At 38.3% G+C, this 19,208-nt stretch overlaps 1 protein-coding gene across 1 annotated transcript; it reads left to right on the top strand.

Annotated features, from left to right (window-relative positions):
* Positions 1-7,054: 7,054 nt before the first annotated feature.
* On the top strand, positions 7,055-9,936 carry LOC110870264. The gene is made up of 5 exons (XM_022119455.1): positions 7,055-7,172; positions 7,287-7,535; positions 7,930-8,045; positions 8,841-8,883; positions 9,638-9,936. Exons 1-5 carry the CDS (start codon positions 7,055-7,057, stop codon positions 9,934-9,936), a joined length of 825 nt encoding a protein of 274 aa, XP_021975147.1.
* The last annotated feature ends 9,272 nt before the right edge of the window (positions 9,937-19,208 follow it).

Here is a 19,208-nt window from a genome sequence, read left to right as displayed (position 1 = left end):
AGAGCAGATGGCGAATAAGTTTTTAAGTCACCGAATGGTAGATGTAGATTGTCGAGGGTATACTGCAAAATTCTTTGAGTATGCCAGAATTGTACCTACTTTGGCTTCGCCAGAACCGGTACTTATCTCTCGCTATATCTGGGGTTTGATTAGCGAAATTCGTGATATTGTCAAAGCTGCGAGACCCCGCACGATTGATGATGCGGTAGAATTAGCTAACACTTTAACCGACGGACTGATATGCACTCGGGAAGAAAATAGGAGGAAGGAATTAGCCCAGAAAATTTCCCAAGAATTTCATATAGGTACTAGTAACAATTTCAAGAAAAGAGAAAACGGGCGATTTTCCACTATTTCATTTTGCAATACCTGCAAAGGGAAGCATTTTGGAAAATGCAAAGGATGCTGCAATTACTGCAAAATTCCAGGACATCTAGAAGAGGATTGCAGGAAAAAGAAGGCAATAACCTGCTACAATTGTGGAGAACCCGGACATTTTCGAACAAACTGCCCGAAATTAGGCAACCCAGCAAATGAAAAGACGAAACCTGCAGAAGGGACTACCAAGAAAAACGCAAGAACTTTTCAATTAACTACTCAGGAAGCTGAACTAATTCCTGACATCATAATTGGTACGTTTTAGTTCACAAACGTTTATGCAAGTATTATTTGACTCTGGTGCAAACCAAAGTTTTATAAATACTTCATCCTGCCAAGCCATTAAATTACCCTTAACCAGCCGTAGGCAGACTTTTACAGTTGAGACGATAGATGGAAACTCTGTTAGATTAAATAAGATTTTGCGAGAAGCAAAGATAAAATTTGGACACATGATGAAACATGAATGAATTCACTTAGATCCTGCTAAGATAACAACAAATTACTAAATGGAAGATTCCGGAAATCCCTAAAGAGAAATTAGGAATTCTGTAAGTTTAGATAGATGCTATAGGCAGTTTATTAGGAATATTTTTTCAAATAAATATATCCCTAACTAAGCTAAAACAAGTTAAGAACTTAAACCAGAAAAGCCTTTAAGCATAAAGTTCCATTCCTAACCTTACCAGAAGAAACAGAAAGTTTTAAAGTATACGGTGATGCTTCAAAACTAGAATTTGGATGTATAATAATAATGCAACACAAAAATGTAATTGTGTACGCATCAAGGCAATTGCAAAAGCACGAAGAAAGCTATACCACTTGTAAACCTAAAAATTAGAAGCCATAAGTTACCCTTAAGATTAGGAAACATTATCTGTATGGAAATAAGTTTACTATCCATACGGGTCATAAGAATTTAAGATACATATTTGAACAACCTAAGTAACTACGACTGTCATATTTAGTATCACGAAGGAAAGAAGACGGTTAGAAAAGTGATACAAATAAAAGTCGTTGGAGTTCGGGTTGGAGACAAAATACTATTGAAAGTATCTCCTTGAAAAAGAATTGGTAAGAAAAGAAAGCTAAGTCTAAGATACGTAGGACCATTCCAGTAATTCAATGAATAGGACAGTAGCCTATCATTTATAACTACCAGAAGAAGTAGCAGAGGTACATGATGTATTTCATGTATCCAACCTTAAGAAATGTCTATCAGACAAATCCCTGGTAGTACCTCTACAAGGTAAAGATGTAAATAGCAAATTTTAAATGATAGGGAATCTATTACAAATAAGATAAGAAGATCAAGTTTTTCAAAGCACAAAAACAACTAGTGCTGTTCACAGCCAAAAGAGGACCAGAATACACGTAAAAGCTAGAATCAGAAATAAGGTGAAAATACCCTCATCTATTTCAGTAAATCTCGAGGACGAGATTTTTCTTAAGGTGGGGAGGATGTAACAACTGTCACTAAAATCGATAATTAGGACAATAATTAGACATTAAGAAAACCTTAATTAAGACACCCAAGTAATTTTGCACTAGCCCTAGAATTTTCAGAACAATCGGAATCAGGATCAGGGCCCCTAAAACTCAAGTGGGGCAAACCCTAGTTGGATGTTTATCTAAATAAAACGTTGTTGAAGGCTGATTGGCCAAAATTCTGAATCAGCAAGCCTAGTCCCGTGCATGGCAAGTCTAGGACATTTAGATGTCCCTTACGGACCGTAAGGGACCAGGCTTACGGTCCGTAAGCGAGGCCAAATTTTGGCTATAAATAGCCGACCTTGGGTCTTGCACAGAACAATTGAAACGACGCATAAATTCTGCCTGTTCGTCGAGTTAGAGCTATAATACCACAATTAAACACACACAACCACGAAGTGCTGCCACAATCAGGGTAATAACTCGATCGCTATTACGATTCAACGTCCGATCGATTATAACTATCCAACGATTGTCCGAGTGCTGCTCAAATTGAGCTAATACTTTGATTATTCGTCGTGATTTCGACTTGAATATTTGAGTGCTGTTCGAATTCGGACTATGCTCTGTTATTCGTTGTGAATCCGATTGAATTATTAAGTATTGCACTTGTTAATCATTGTGAGGGTTTGATCTCGTGAATTGACGTAACTGCAGAATTAAGTTACTAACCTATTGTGTATGCATTATTATTAAATTAGGTTAATCAAGGCTAATCAGTAGGCTTATACCTTGCCCGTTAAATCTGCAATGTGAGTCATTCTCTTTTTATCAACTGTTTTACAATACTCCAAATTATTTTCAAAATGTTATAATTACAGGGATTAAGTCGTGGTTATCTTGACCGCTGGTTAGTGGGGTATTGTGCACATTACTAATTTCTCACCGTTAGGCAATAAGCCCTAACATGGGTTAGGCTGTTAAGACCTAACAGTAATCGCTCTTATGCTGTAATTTATAACTATGTGTCGTTTTTATTAAAATGAATGATTCACTCAGTATTTCCCCGCTGACAAAACCTTTCAGTACACGTGCTACGGAGCACCATCAAGCTTGAAATAGTGGCTCAATTAAATAAATAAACATGTTTGTAAAATAATGAAATTATGAAGTTTACGGGATTTATCCTGAAATGTAAATAAATAATATTCGGGCAATTTTTCAAGTTTAAAACGATCCTGTTAAGACTTCCGCTATAAAAATAAATACCACGGGATTTTCTGTCCCGCGGCTCCCGAAACGGGTCAAACCGGGTCGGGGGCCGTGACACTACGCGCCTGTTTTCAAAACTTTTTAATTTACAGTAGGTTTTCCACAGGGCTGTGCCACTTGGCCACACCCCCCGTGCTGCAAGTATTCAGTAAAAACTTTTTCAAACGCCCAGATACAGGCTTGCCCGCAGGGCCGTGCCAGTGCAGCACGGGTCGTGGTCATCTCTTTATTAAATTTTATTTTTCTGTTTTCTGACCCCGAGAGTCGTTAATCTTTTGGGTATCTTCCAATACAATGGATTACTACTCAGAAGATTACAACTACTACTATATTGAGGATGATTATGAGGAATCATATTGTACCATTTGAGGTGAATGCCGTTCGGTATAACATTGTTACCTTTTTCAGCAATCACCCTCATACACCACATATGAAGAACCAAGGTTTGAGCTCCCAAGGCCAAGCTTTGACTGGGATACCAATCCGTTTGAAACATACGACACACTACCAATAATCGTTCCTGAAACCGAAAGCCTTATACAAAGTCTCAAGAATCTTGAACTCTTACTTAAGAGATCTCGCAAAAAGGAGTAGACCGTTTGTACTAAAGAGGTAATAATCGAAGAGGTAAAAATAGAAGAACCACAAAATGAAAAACTCGCGCATGAACTAAACCACAAAGAAGGTAAGTCTAAAAATGATGATTTCAAGAAAGAACAAAAATTTCAAGAAATTCACATTTTACAACCTTCTTTTGAAAATCATTGTTTGGTACCTTCTTATGCCAAGTTTTTGAAAGAGCTAAACACTACTACTAAAATCGAAAAAATAGTTAGCATTAACTTAACAAATGATCAGACTTCACTAATACAAGATGAACGCCATGAACTAAACCTAAAACCGGTACCATGTTTGTTTCAAAACATCCTCGTTAGTAATGTGTTAATTGATAAATATCTTTTTGTTAACATAATGCCAAACTACATTTTCGAAAAATTGTGTGATAGTGATTTTTCTTCTCTTAAACTCCCTATTTGTCTCTCAAACCGAAAAATGATAAAAGCCACGGGAATGGTTGAGGATGTCTTAATTCAAACAAATCAAATGGTAATACCAACCGACTTTATCATCCTAGATGGTGCCCCCTTGTGGTGGGACAACCGTTCATAAAAACCCATCAAACCTTAGTCAACCGGAAGCAAACTAACCTACCACTTCAATTGGGGGCCGAGAAAAGGTACTTGACCAATCAATGAAATATCCAACTGGCAATGTCGACCCCTTAATTGAAGATGAAACGGAGCCACCCGATTCGTAAGAAACAGAGGAACAACTCGTCGAAGAGGAGGACGTCATCGAACAAACCTTTTCGGCCATCGAACTTAATAAAGAAAAAAAATAAGCGGTCTCTTGAAGACCCACCATCACTTGAACTCAAGGAGCTACGAAAAGGTCTAGAATACACATTCTTGGATGAACATGTGTCACGGCCCCCGGCCCGGTTTGACCCGTTCCAGGAGCCGCGGGACAGAAATCCCGTGGTATTAACTTTTAGGCGACAACGGAAGTCTTTTAAAACAGAATCTTTTAATATTTAAAACTACACATTTACATAAATTAGGGATAAAACCCGTTAATTTATAATAAGGTGATTTCACTAGGAAATCTTTATTTTTTCAAAACATGTTTCTCTATTTATTTACATTGAGCCACTTCTCTAAGCTGGTAGTGCTCCACGGCACTTTTCTTAGCTCACAACATATTACCTGAAACATGTTTGAAAAAGGTTTTGTCAGCGGTGAAATACTGAGTGAGTTCATTCAGGTTTTATAAAATGACCCTTAGTTATAAATTACAGCATAAGAGCGATTACAATGGTTTATGTCTTATTTTTATCTGGCGCTGTGTCACAATGGTGACATGTCACAATGGTTCAAATCACTATTTGGTCAATGAACCCAAATAGTGATGATTATCCTAGTAGGTCAATGAACCTAACTAGGAGAAAATTAGTAATGTGCACAATACCCCACTAGCCAGTGATTCAAGATATCCACGACTTAGTCCCTGTAATTATAACTTTTGAAAATAATTTGGAGTATTGTAAAACAGTTGATAAAAAGAAGAATGACTCACATTGCAGATTTAACGAGCAGTGTATAAGCCTACTGATTAGCCTTGATTAACCTAATTTAAATAATAATGCACACACACAAACGGGTTAGTAACTAATACAGCAGTTACGACAATTCACGAGATTAAACCCTCACAACGAATAACAGAGTATAGCCCGAATTCGGATAGCACTCAAACATTCAAGTCGAAATCATGATGAATAACAAAGGATAAACTTAATTTGAGCAGCACTCAAACAATCGTTGGATAGTTACAATCGATCGGACGTTGAATCGTAATAGCGATCGAGTTATTACCCTGATTGCGGCAGCGATTCGTGAATCGTGTGTGTTAATTGTGGTAAACAGAACAGAATTCAATGCATATAATGAATTCCTTCGTCGTTCAAACGCAGAATATCAAGTGCCAATGTCTGCTATTTATACCCAAAATTTGGACATGCTTACGGACCGTAAGACTATTCCCTTACGGTCTGTAAGGGACACCTATTTACTATAGGGTAGCCACGTTTGGGACTAGGACTGCTGAGTTGACAGAAATTTCGAATGAAATTTTAACAACGAGTATTTTAAGATAATCGTCAACTAGGGTTTACCCCCCCCCTGAGTTTTAGGGGTCCTGATCCTGATTCCGATTGTTCTGAAAATTTTAGGGTTTATATAGAATCACTTCGGTATCTCAATTAGGGTTTCCTATTGGACAAATTATTTTAATAAATATGACTTTTGATGAGAGTTGTTACAACATGGTAAGCTCCCTGTGATCATTTCTTCAAAACTAACCCTTTTGAAAAAGAAAAATTATGAAAAACTTTTGAAAAAACATAAAAAAAAAACAATCGCATGGAAACTTATGGACATCAAAGGCATCAGTCCTTTCATGTGCACGCTCAAAATTTTAATGGAAGATGACTACAAACGGTAATACAACCACAAAGAAGAGTAAATCCAAACATACAAGAAGTGGTTAAAAATAAAGTCATCAAGCTACTAGACGACGAACTCATCTACCCTATCTCCGATATTCCTTGGGTAAGTCCCGTCCAACTCCAACTGGTACCAAAAAAGGGAGGTATGAAGGTAGTAACTAATGAAAAAAATGAACTTATACCAACAAGAACCATCACCGGATGGAGGGTTTGTATTGACTATCGCAAATTAAATGAGGCAACAAGGAAAGATCACTTTGCTTTGCCATTCATCGACCAAATGCTAGAAAGTTATCCGGTCATAAATTTTATTGTTTTTAGATGGTTTCTCCGGGTATTTTCAAATTCCCATAGCACCAGAGGACCAAGAAAAAACAACTTTTACATGTCCCTATGGAACCTTTGCTTTTCGACGTATGCCTTTTGGTATATGCAATGCCCCAGCAACATTTCAACGTTGCATGGTGGCTATCTTCCACGACATGATAGAAAAAACATGGAAGTTTTCATGGACGATTCTTCTATCTTTGGAGATACATTTGACCAATGCCTTGATAATCTTGAACGAATGCTATCCCAATGTGAGGAAACTAACCTCGCCCTTAACTGGGAAAAATGCTATTTCATGGTAAATGAATGAATAGTACTCAGTCATAAAATCTCAAGCAAAGGAATGGAAGTTGATCGGGAAAAAATAGATACTATTTCCTGATTACCTTCCCATCCTCCGTTCGAGCCATTCAAAGTTTCCTAGGATATGCTGGATTTTATAGGCGATTTATCAATGACTTTTCAAAAATCTCAAGACCTCTAACAAACCTACTTGAAAAAGATGGCCCATTCATCTTTGACAAGCAATGTAATATAGCTTTTGTTGCACTAAAGGAAATGCTAGTCAACACACCAATCATGATAGCAACCGATTGGAAATTATCTTTTGAAATCATGTGCGATGCGAGCAACTTTGCAGTTGGAGCTATCCTAGGACAACGAAAAGAAAAACATTTTCACCCAATATACTATGCAAGTAAAACTCTTAACTATGCCCAAGAAAATTACACAACTACCGAAAAAGAGTTACTAGCCATAGTATTTGCTTTTGATAATTTTCGTTCCTATCTTGTGCTGTGTAAAACAATAGCCTATACGGACCATGCCGCCATTCCATACCTTTTAAAAAAACAAGATGCCAAACCACATTTAGTCCGGTGGATTCTTCTCCTCCATGAAGTCGACATTGAAATAAAAGATAAAGGAGGAGCTGAAAACACCACCGCCGATCACTTATCTCGCTTAGAAGATCCCGCTTTGGAGTTAACTCGGGAAGAGCTCATCAAAGAAAAATTCTCCTCAAATCCTTGGAAATGGTCGAATATCAAGAAGAACCATGGTGCGCCGACTATGCTAACTATCTTCCTAGTGGCATTTTAGTGAATGGATGGTCAGATCATCAAAGAAAAAAAATTCTTTGTCGATATCAAACACTATTTTAGGGAAGATCCATATTTTTTTAGAATATGTGCCGACCAACTTATCCGAAGGTGCGACCATGGTCAAGAAGCAAGAAAGATTCTTCGCCATTGTCACGAAGGACCATACGGAGGACATCATGGAGCAACGAGAACCACACGTAAGGTATTCGATTCAGGATTTTATTAGCCAACGATCCATAAGGATGCACACAATTTAGTTAAAACATGTGACGCTTGCCAACGAACAGATAATGAAATGAAATGCCTCAAAATGGCATTCTTATTTGTGAAATCTTTGATTTTTGGGTATAGATTTTATGGAACCTTTCCCACCGTCAAAAGGGAACAAATATATTCTTGTGGCAGTCGATTACATGTCCAAGTGGGCCGAAGCCGAAGCTCTTCCAACTAATGATGGGAGAGTTGTGGTAAAATTTCTAAAGCGATTATTCTCTCATTTCGGAACTCCAAAAGCACTTATCAGTAGTGATACAGGTAACTATTTTTGTAATTACCAATTAAACAAAATTTTAATAAAATATGGGGTCTATCACCATCTTTCAACCGCTTACCATCCTCAAACCAACGGTCAGGCCAAAGTAACCAATCGAGGGTTAAAAAGAATCTTAGAGAAAACTCTAGGCCAAAATAGAAAAGATTGGGCAGATAAATTAGATGATGCTTTATGGGCCTTCCGAACAGCCTATAAAACACCAATAGGCACTACCCCATATAAGCTCGTCTATGGAAAAAATTGTTTGCGCATAAAGCATACTGGTCATTAGAAAACGTAAACCTAGACCAAGAAACTACTAGTAAAAGTTGATTCTAACAGTTAAATGAATTAGATGAAATGAGAAATCAAGCATACTTCAACTCCGAAATTTATAAGGAACGCATGATAAACCTACATGACAAAATAAGTAAACCTAAAGAATTTCAGGAGGGGGATTAAGTGCTCTTGTTTAACTCAAGATTTCGGTTATTTCCCAGAAAACTCAAGTCTAGGTGGTCATGACCTTTTTCCATTACCCAAATCTTTCCATATGGCGCCGTAGAAATTAAGCGTCCAAACGCTGAACCTTTCAAGGTAATTTGACAAAAGCTTAAGCTTTACAGAGGCTTTCTTGAGGATAAAGAAATTGAGATAACACTCTAAGAGGTAGATAATCAAACATTAATTGTAAATATGTATATATTTTTTCTTTTTAACTATCTTGTAGGTACATTTGGAGAGCATCATCCGTAAGATTGAACGCGAAACAGGTTAGTACCAAAAAGGGAACCCTCAGAGAAACGGTCACGCACACACGCACAATAAAAAAAATGTCGGCCACGGGGCCGTGCCTACCCGGCACGGGGCCGTGGCAATTCTGCAGACAGGGTATATATAACCCTTGTTCTTCACTTTTTCAACACAAACCACGACCCGTTTCTCTGGAGCAGCCGGTTCCTACCCCTTTTCCGCCGATTTTTGATGATCTTCTAACCAAATCCGTCAACATGGTATGAAGCTAACATCATATTTAGATAGATTAGCACTTTGCATGTAGTATAACATCAAAAATTTGGGAAAAATCTAGGGTTCTTGAACTAGACCCGTGCCAATCCCAAATTTTTGCTTAGATCTTATTACTAGTAGTTATTAGAAGTGTTTTGAGAAGTAAATAACCAAACATTGTCAGAAAAATCAAATTGTTCAAGCAATTCTTCATAAACCCTCGTTCATTGGAAAAAGATCAAATCGAAGGGGTAAACAAGCATTTTATGCAAAATTGATGCTTGGTGTTTTGTTTTCGGGGCAAACCGCACAAGATGAACCAAAAATTTTGAATTTTTCGAAGCCGGCTCAAAAACCTTGATTTTTGGGTTAAGAGAAGGATCACCACGGGCCCGTGGGCACCCCAGATTCCAGACACGGGGTCGTGTCTAGAAGGAACGGGGCCGTGTCTAGACCCCCTGATTTCAAGTTTTGCATAATTTTTAACACACAAATTGTCTTACTGGTTCTTTCTTGCAGGAATGGCACCACATAAGTTCCTGCGATTCAAAAGTGCTGAACTCGAGTGTCAAAACCAGTTTGCAGTACTAAAAACAAGGCACGAAGAACCACCGCGACAAGTGTGTTATGATACACTTGAGACTGTGGGGCAAAGAGAGAGATACGATGCTCTGATTACTGCTCCATTACGTATCTTTTTAGAGACCCGACTCAGATCAATCCATGAATACAACATGGAATTCTTAAGCACGCTTACTTTCAACAAAAATGAGCAGGATCGGTTTGACTCTGATGCTGTTCAGTTCAGGTGTGGGTGAGAATGGTATAGCATTTTCATGGCTCAGTTCGACGTGAATATTGGGCTATACACTAAAGAAGACACAACCGAGCCAAACTTCACGGAAGCTATTAGTGAACTCCCAGATAACCTAAGATAAGTTGTGTGGGCACTAATTGGGGAGGGCCATTATAACCCGAGTTCTATAAAGAGCACAAAAATAAGAGACCCTCTAATCCGGTACATTCATCGAGTCCTTAGTGGCTCTCTGTGCCAAAGGAAGGATAGTGGTGGGGTGGTGAAACTTCGGGAGCTTACGTGCCTACATTGCATCTTGAATCACCAACCCATTGATGTCGCCCACATGTTGTTAAGGAACATGGCCTCTAATGCCACCGACGATGCCCGGATGCTAATATTCTTCGGAGGATGCATCGCCAAGATATTCAAGAACTATATTAGGCACACTCCAACTATATTCCACAAAGGGGTGGGCGTGACACGAGCCGACCTAGCCTTATTCCGAAACTTGGGCCTTATCATCGATTGCAACAATGGCCTCATGCGCTTTAAAGATGCACATGGCCGGGTGTGGAACCCAAATGACCCAGACAGTGTCCTTGCAATCGAAGACAACCCCGACCGTCCTCGACACTCCGGATCCTTCTCGGGCTCCTCCTTTCAAGAGGGAGGAGATTTTCCCAACCTTCACAATTGATACAATATTATGTAGGAAACACTCCAAGTGTCTAAGAACGCCTATAGCGTGGGACAAAGCTCATGCAGCCGGATTGGGAGCATGGAGCAATATTGTTAACATACAGAACGATATTACATACATCCGGGAGCACTTGACGTATCAAGACGAAGAGGCAGAGAAGGAAGGCAAGGACATGGATTCGGATTAGGAAATGGTGGTAGTGGGAGACGGATCTACCCTTCAGGTTATCTCTCTTTAAGCCTTGAACGACTTGGTACTTTCCAGACTGCGTCCCGATGAACAATTTGCTTCTCTAAACAATTTACTTTCTTGCATTTTCTTTATTTTCGTATGTTGGTGGTTGAACAAATTAAACGCTCGTAATTTAGGAACAGTTGTTATGTCGTGTTGCATTATTTTTATTGTGGTAGGATTATAGCTCACAGGTTCCTTGGGAGGCTTGGACACACTAAGCATAGTGGTCCTCAAGCCCAAAAAATAGAAGCCAAGTAACGAAACCCAAGTTCTTAACTATCACAGACATTTACCACAGGGTCGTGCCCACCAAGCACGCCCCCGTGTCCACCATACTGTAAGTTTTCTGTTACACTTGTTACTGGCACTTTGGCCACGGGGCCATGTCCATCAGGCACGCCCCCGTGCCCAGTTACGAGTAACAAAAAAAATGTTATTTTTACCCCACTTTTTGCACATTTAATCCAAACAAATCCTATTTGGGACACATTAAGAATAACGTGTAATTTAAGTGTGGGGCGGGGATGTTAAAACCTTGAATCTTTTGTCCTAAAAACAAGCCTCACACAAAACTCACCTTGGAAAACCGCTAATCACCCCAAACTTTTTTGTTAAGTTTTTTTTTTTTTTTTTTTCTTTACTTATCTTGGTTTACTTTGGGAAAACTAAGTTCTAAAACTTATGTTTTTACTAACTTACATCCGACAACGTCGTGATAAAAAGAATCAATTAAGAAAATTATAAAAACGAGCATAACAAATCTTTGAAAAATTTGATTACATATATACTCTTACACCATACCCTTTTTCCCACAAAAAAAAAGTGAGTTTTAAGCCTTTACCGAGCATACAAATACATATCTATACTAATTGCTCAATTTTTTCGTTTCTTGTGTGAATACTCCGTTTGGTTCTTACAAATCTAGAACTTGCCAAAGCAATACGTTCCCAATCCTTACCGACATAAATCCAAGTAAGTAAATGATAGTGGCATTAGGACTATAACCCATTTTTCATTCAAAACCTTTGTCTTTCTTTCCATCCCTTACCAAAAAAATACCCTTAGCTAAACCTCTTTGAGCCTTAACTATTTCATTTCTAAACCCGCAAAAATATAAACTTTTGCAAAAACAACCACCCACATCCACAAATTTTAATTTACACCTTTTATTTATTTTTTTTTGTAAAAAGTTCGGTTATAAAATTACAATATGGCTTAGTTTTAACTTTAGTAAAAAAAAACATTGGCTAAAGTTTTTCTAAGCCACAAAGCAACAAGGGAAATTGGCATGTAATAATCCCACATAGACTTTATTGGCCATTAATAATCCCACCTCAGAATATTCCCCCCACCAGTCCCACCTTTCACCTATTTTTCCTACAATGGCCCCCGTTAAAAAAAGGCAAATTGGAAAATAATAGTCCCACCATTGTGAAATTGGCCAATAATAATCCCAAGTCAGAAATTAGCCAATAATAATCCCACCTCGTCCATTTTTGGAAAATAATACTCCAAATGCTGACGTGGCACTTTTGTCGTTTAGTGACTGTGGATTATTATTTTCCAAAAATGGACGAGGTGGGATTATTATTGGCTAATTCCTGACTTGGGATTATTATTGGCCAATTTCACAATGGTGGGATTATTATTTTCCAATTTGCCTGAAAAAAACTTAACGGAGTTAAGTTTTTTTCCAAATTACAAACAAATTTTTTAGGGCTTTTGATTAGAACGACGATACGAGTCCACTGATGTAAAACTTGCCTCGAAACGGTGTTCCAAACGATGAAAACGATGCTTCAATTCGGGTGTTTAAATTTCCAATTAACCAAAATCAAGTCACTTGGAGCACCATTTCCAAGTAAGTTTTACATCAATAGATTCGTATCATCGTTCTGATCAAAAGCCCTAAAAAATCTGTTTGTAATTTGGAAAAAAGTTTACCTCCGTTAAGTTTTTTTAACGAGGGATCATTGTAGGAAAAATAGGTGAAAGGTGGGACTGGTGGGGGGAATATTCTGAGGTGGGATTATTAATAGCCAATAAGGTCTAGGTGGGATTATTATAGGCCAATTTCCCAAGCAATAAAAAACCGACACTTTTTACGCTTTTAACCATTTTACCTAGAAACACCTACCCTAGCCAAAACCTACCCTTTTAAAAGCCCTCTTGATATTTACGAGGATTAAACGTCAAAAAGGAGTAGGTTTGATTGTTTGTTAAGCCTATAGTAGGAGTAAGTTCCACACCAGGTCCGAGCGCTTTCACTTAAACATCTTCGGCCGAGTGTTGAGTGACCACTTGTGAGGTGTGTAAATTTGCATATAACTAAATAGAAGTTTAGAAGGGCATGTTATGCCCAAAACAAATAATTTTTCTTGAAATGTGTTTTAAATAAATCATTACGAATAAGATTGTAAATAAAATAAAAATAAAATAAATTTAGAACTTGGATTCCCAACACTCTTAAGATAAACCCAAAACTTCTCTTCTACCAATTCCGTTTGGGTGTGTAAGCCACATTATAGAGTTTTGCTTGAGGACAAGCAAAGATTTAAATGTAGGGATATTTGATGTGCGCATAATGCAACATATAAATTATATCAAACAAGGCATAAAATCAACACTTTTTCTGTACTAATGTTGGAAAAAGAAGAAGGATTGACACGACCTGCCGAATCCCCATCCACATTCAAAACAACAAAAATAACAAAAAAAAAAGATTAGGCACGGGGCCGTGCCCAGTCAGGATTCCCTGCAGAAAAAGACAACAGCAAAAGACAAACTAACACGGGGCCGTGTTAACTCAACATGGGCCGTGGTCAACTCTAGGATTCGCAGAATCTGTGATAGTACAACAAGTACACTCACCCCGGGGCCGTGCTCTGTCACCACGGGGCGTGTTAGTACAAAGACCTGACATCTGCAGCTAACGAAGGGAGAGAAAGAGAAGACCATGGGGTCGTGCCAGGTGGGCACGGGGCCGTGCCAGACCTCTGTTTTCAAATATAAATAGAGGTGCTTGGTTCAAGAGAAAGGCATCCCTTGGCAAACCACTTCTCTCACACTTGCCATCAGTCCACCACCACTACAACACCAACACCCACCACCATCATCCATCTTTCATCTTTTAGAGTGTGTAGTAGTGTCGGGATCCAAGATCGATTGTAAGAGTTCTTGTCAAACAAAGGTCATGTTTGGCTAAATCTCTTACATCACTTGGTGAAGACAAATCTTTTATGTATTACTTTTGATTTCCGATCTTTGGCAACTTTTTAATTGGGTATATATTAATGACTCAAATAACTACTTCATTATATTAATGGTGAATTTTATTTAATCATTTCTTCATGTTTTGTTGATTCAATCATTCGTGTCTTTACGGTCTATATATAGCGCGTTAAATGCCTGGAAGGGGGTAAGAAGTGTGGTTGGGTAATGTTCTTGCCGCGTTCAGTGTATAGATCCTGCGAGGACCCGATTCAAGCTTATTAGGACTTCCATTGAGGCAGATTGTATCAAATCTGGGGAAGTAAGAATGGCTTGTAATCCCTTGTAAATAAACTACTATTAAAACTTTATCCGGCCTTGTGGGACAGTATCTCTGCTGACTCAGACCAATATGGCCGAGGGTAACGTCGCCTTCACAAGCGGAGCCTACCACTTTTCGCATTAATAACTTTTTAATTATCTTTCAATAATCCGGCCTTGCTCTAACGTGCATCTACAATGGGTGCACTTGCCCTAACGTGCGTAGAGTAAAATATTGTATCGTGTTTTATAAATTTAAAGCTTGATATACGAGTAAAAAGTGCTTAAAATAAGCTAAAATTTACACGCATACCCCACGCACGTCAATTGGACCCATGAAATCATATAAACTTAGTGTCAAAACAAGTACTTAGACAAGATATATTTTCATATATTCATACTTTTTTCATTTAAATTCCAATTCGAATCCTTCGTCAAAATCCGAATAATCACACACCTTTGTTTACCCATTGTAGGGTAACCACGGTGTTCCAACCCGCAACTCGTCAACTCTCGGTTTTATTGGTAAGCTACGCAAAACCGTGAGTATACTCGATCCCTTTTCCGTTTTACACACTTTAGGTGCAACATGTACACTTTATACAAATCATGATTAAACTTGTTATAATCACACTCTATCCATTTAAACATGAGACTTGTATTATTCTTGTTATCGCATGCTAGTATACTTGTGCCTATATGCTCATTAACTTTGCTAGTCTACCTTAACAATTATAGCGCTATAGGATTGACGCACCGTCCGTATTCTTGTGGTATTGTTAAGTAATCTATTTTACACCTTTGTCGTTTCGGCGACAATGGTAAGCACGATTGCGTTAATCTCGGGTTTGACATATAGTTAACACTTGTTAGTATGCTAGTAACATTATATGCAAATTACTATGTTGGATACGAGCAAACTTTTCACTATTATGCTATGTTATAAAACTTGTATACTCGTCAACTTTTTGTTGATAATTATTTTAATACATGTTGTAGGACGCTAGTTGATGTTGATGAAGAAACATATTTAGGGTGGATTTAGAAACACACCTATATCTTGAACCTTTGTTTTGTTTCATGTTGTTCGTTATTTGCAACTTAATGTATTTTCCGTTCAAACAATGTACTTCCATTTTAGTATTTATGAAATTTGAATTAATTAAATATTGTCACAATTAGTGTTATGAAGTATCTTGCAATCTTGTTTTCATCTCACTCCAATGTTTCCGCCATCGGTTGGGGTGTGACAGATTGGTATCAAAGCCATAACTATAGGGAATTAGGAAAATTGTCATGCTTTTGACCTAGTCTATAGTTTAGGAACCATAGTTGACCATTCTTGTTTATGCTTAAAACTACTTGGATTCTCCCTACTTGTTTCTTATCTATTTTCTTTTGGTCTCAAATATACATGCCTTTCCTAAGGCAACCATAATATACATGTGAAGACTTCAAGACACTCTTACTTTACAAATGAGGAAATCATACCAAAAATAGGCGTGAAAACCCATAACTTTTGGTGAAATCCCTCAATCCGCGTTTATCGATTTTTCATGAAATTTCACCATCAAGTTAGGAGTGATATCCATATCTTGATGGCGAATTTCCCTCTCATATTCTATTGGAACCTTATCGACGACTCGAAATTTATTTCCTTGCTTCGTTCGATAAGTACTAACCACACTTAAGGTACGATGTTACCAAGTTAGGGGTGAAACCCACATCTTGATAACTAATCCCATTCCTCGATTTTCAATCTCGCCAAAGTCTTGAATCCTTGATTGACTAGGGACATGTAGTAACTAGAAGGGCAAATACCGTTAACCGCTCCTCGGTGAGAGTATTCTACCTATTAGGCCAAAGCATGTTTCCCTAACTCAAAAGGATTTCCGACCACTTTGGAAGAGTCTTAGTCTCGTTCCGAGACATTCCATGTTTTAAATTGAATCCCTTTTATGTCATATCAACTTTAATGTGTTTTACATTTGATACACTTTTCATTTCAACATTTAAGGCACGAATCACGCTTTATTCGCAATCTTAAACGATAATAATCCTTCGTGAACAAACTAAATTTATACTCTTTTCGTCAATATTTGTGATTATGCAATGTGGATTCTCGCTTTGCTTATGTGAACTACTTGAAACTTATGTGTTACGTGACATATTACATGCTAAATTATGCAAACTACATTTTCAAAAACATTATGATCAAGTCTCATCCTTTTCCTCCGTTTCGATCTTTTAGACGTCTTCCAACCATTTCTCTAACTCAAAGAGAGGTTCCAAGTCGAGCTCTAACAGGAAGATGCTTGCGTTCATGTCCAAGCAAATGGCCCAAGTGACACCCGACATTGTGAGCAAGGTCACCGCAGCCAATACCCCCAACTCTTCGGTCGATTCCAAAGTCGACCAACCAAAGCTAGTCACTATCAACTACAAGCACTTCGTTGCTTGCAACCCACATACATTCACCGGCACTGAAGGGGTCACAATGATGCTCGAGTGGTTCAATAGCATCGAAGTGACATTCATCAACAATGAGTGTCCTGAACACCTGAAAACCCAAAGCGCAACCGATATCTTCCAAGCGAGAGCTCTAATAGGAGTGTCGCGATCCAGTCAAAGATAATATTTATAAACCCAGTTTACCCTTAACTATGAGTTAGTGGTGTGTGGGGTCGATCCACGAAGAGTTTGTGGTTTCTGTATGGATGAGATTGATTGTCAATGTTGTCACATTTTATGAAGCTTGCAATTTGGTTAGTTTATTTGTTTGATTGAAAAGAGTGTCGGATTGAACCGACAAGTTTTATATTAAAATAATTAACTACGAAAACTAGAATACTTGTGATTACGTGAAAACTTTTTTGATTGATTTAAACAATAATTGGACAATAAGGTTCAAACCGGTTCGGTAATTAATTGAAGACCTAGGGTTTCTACACGTTTTAGGTTTAATTCAATTGCATATATGATTAACAGATTTCATGTCGCGTGGCTTTGGTGCCAAGAGCTATCAACGTCGTAGACGACTTACCGCAATGAACTTCGTTACCAAGAACATGTAAATCCTACCAATTGATAAGGCATAAGTGCACAAATTCATTTCGCAAAGTCAAATTTTATAATGATTCGACAATTCACAAATTCAACTCAAATTATACACGACAATTATCAAAAGCTTCAAAATCATAACACAATTTGTCACAAATCAAATCTCAAAACAATGTTTTACCCTAGAATCATACAAAAAACCTATACCAAGGTGAAACCCGCAAGGATTAGCTGCTCATGGATGATGTAACTCGATCACCGGATGATTAAACCTCGAACACCAACATCTTGAAGCCTTGAGGATGAGCATGATGAAGGTTAGGGTTGTGGTGGATGGTTATGGAGAATGGATTGGTGGGATGATGCTGATTAGGGTTAGGAAGGTGAGGATGGATGACCAATTCAGATGATGGTGGATGATTTGGCTGGATTGGAATTGAGTTTGGGGGTGTTCTTGGCACCAAGAAATGGTTCTAACTTCAATAATTGCGTAACTCCCCTCAAAAGACCCCAAAAATTAGGTTTTTACTCGTTCAAACACGCAAGAAATCAAAATTCCCTGTCGACCACTAGGAAGAGGCATTGCCGACGCCACCTAGCGTCGCCGACACAGCCCTGAATCATCAATTTTCTTCTTCTGACGCTCTAAACTGCTGCCCACGCCATTTCCAACGACGCAAGGGCGTTGCCGACGACCCTGGTGGTGTCGGCAACACAAAGAGGAATGTCTCGTTTTCTGTTGTGTCCGTTTCGCATCCCCGGTTGATCCCGTTCACTCCCGATGTTTCGTATAGCTTTTGAATAGATCCTTAAACTCCGTTAGACCTGCAAAATACAATTCTAATCAAAAGTAGGTCATTCGAAACTAAAAGTTATGTAAAAACATAAACTTAAACACAATTAACCACCGGTTCTCAACAACGTATCAAGCTCTTGACTGGTGGACAAACGAGCGCAACATCCGATCCAATGAAGACGCCTATGGCCTCCCTTGGGCCAAGGTTAAGCAACCGATGATGACATAATTTTGTCCTCCGCACGAGCAACAAAAACTCGAGGAAGAATTCTGGAACCATAAGCAGGTGGGTGACGATAACCTTGGTTACACCACCCTCTTCAAACAGTTGAGCATCATTGTACCCCACCTAGTCCTCACGCCTAAGCGAGCGATTATGAAATACCTGCAAGGCCTTCACTTCTGCCATCCACGATGTCGTCCAAGCCACAAGACCCGACACCATAGAGTTAGTCTACCGCTTAGTTGCTAGTCTCAACGACAATCGAGTGAGAGACAAACATTCCGCAACCCCATCACCACCAAACCCGTTAACCAAGTCACCACCGAACCCAAAAAACCCAACAATCCTCTTTGTAGTAGGTTTTTTTTCCTTAGAAATTTAGTTTGTATATTTTTTTTTGTGTAATTTTACTTTAAATATTTTATTATTTTAATGGCTTTTTGTTGTTTTTTAGTAAACAAAAAAGAAATATAAAATGATTGGGAAATGATGAAATAAAGTTAAACCATGAGAGACTATTTCACCCGAAACAAAAGATCAGAAAGCTCAACACCCCATGTATTTACATACACCACTGTGGGGTAGTTAAAGTCTAGATGCCTATGTGGCAATAGCGTGATGCTTTAACTAGCCCCTTTTAGTTAAACCACTACGCTCATGATAAGAAATGTTGAAGTAAAGATGTACATATCTATCTTTATGTAAAGGTGGGTAATATTGATTTTATCTTTTCTGTTTTTTTTTTGT

This window comes from Helianthus annuus, chromosome 17 (genome assembly GCF_002127325.2).
Source record: "Helianthus annuus cultivar XRQ/B chromosome 17, HanXRQr2.0-SUNRISE, whole genome shotgun sequence".
NCBI classification, from domain to species: domain Eukaryota; kingdom Viridiplantae; phylum Streptophyta; class Magnoliopsida; order Asterales; family Asteraceae; genus Helianthus; species Helianthus annuus.
Note: the sequence above shows the minus strand (reverse complement) of the source record. Positions and strands in the feature narration are given on the sequence as shown.

Coding starts and splice junctions, on each gene's coding strand:
- LOC110870264 (XM_022119455.1), top strand. CDS start 7,055: ATGATAGCAACCGATTGGAAATTATCTTTTGAAATCATGTGCGATGCG. Junction 7,536..7,929: donor GAATATCAAGAAGAACCATG/GTGCGCCGACTA, acceptor TTTTGGGTATAG/ATTTTATGGAACCTTTCCCA. Junction 8,884..9,637: donor TAAGATTGAACGCGAAACAG/GTTAGTACCAAA, acceptor TCTTTCTTGCAG/GAATGGCACCACATAAGTTC.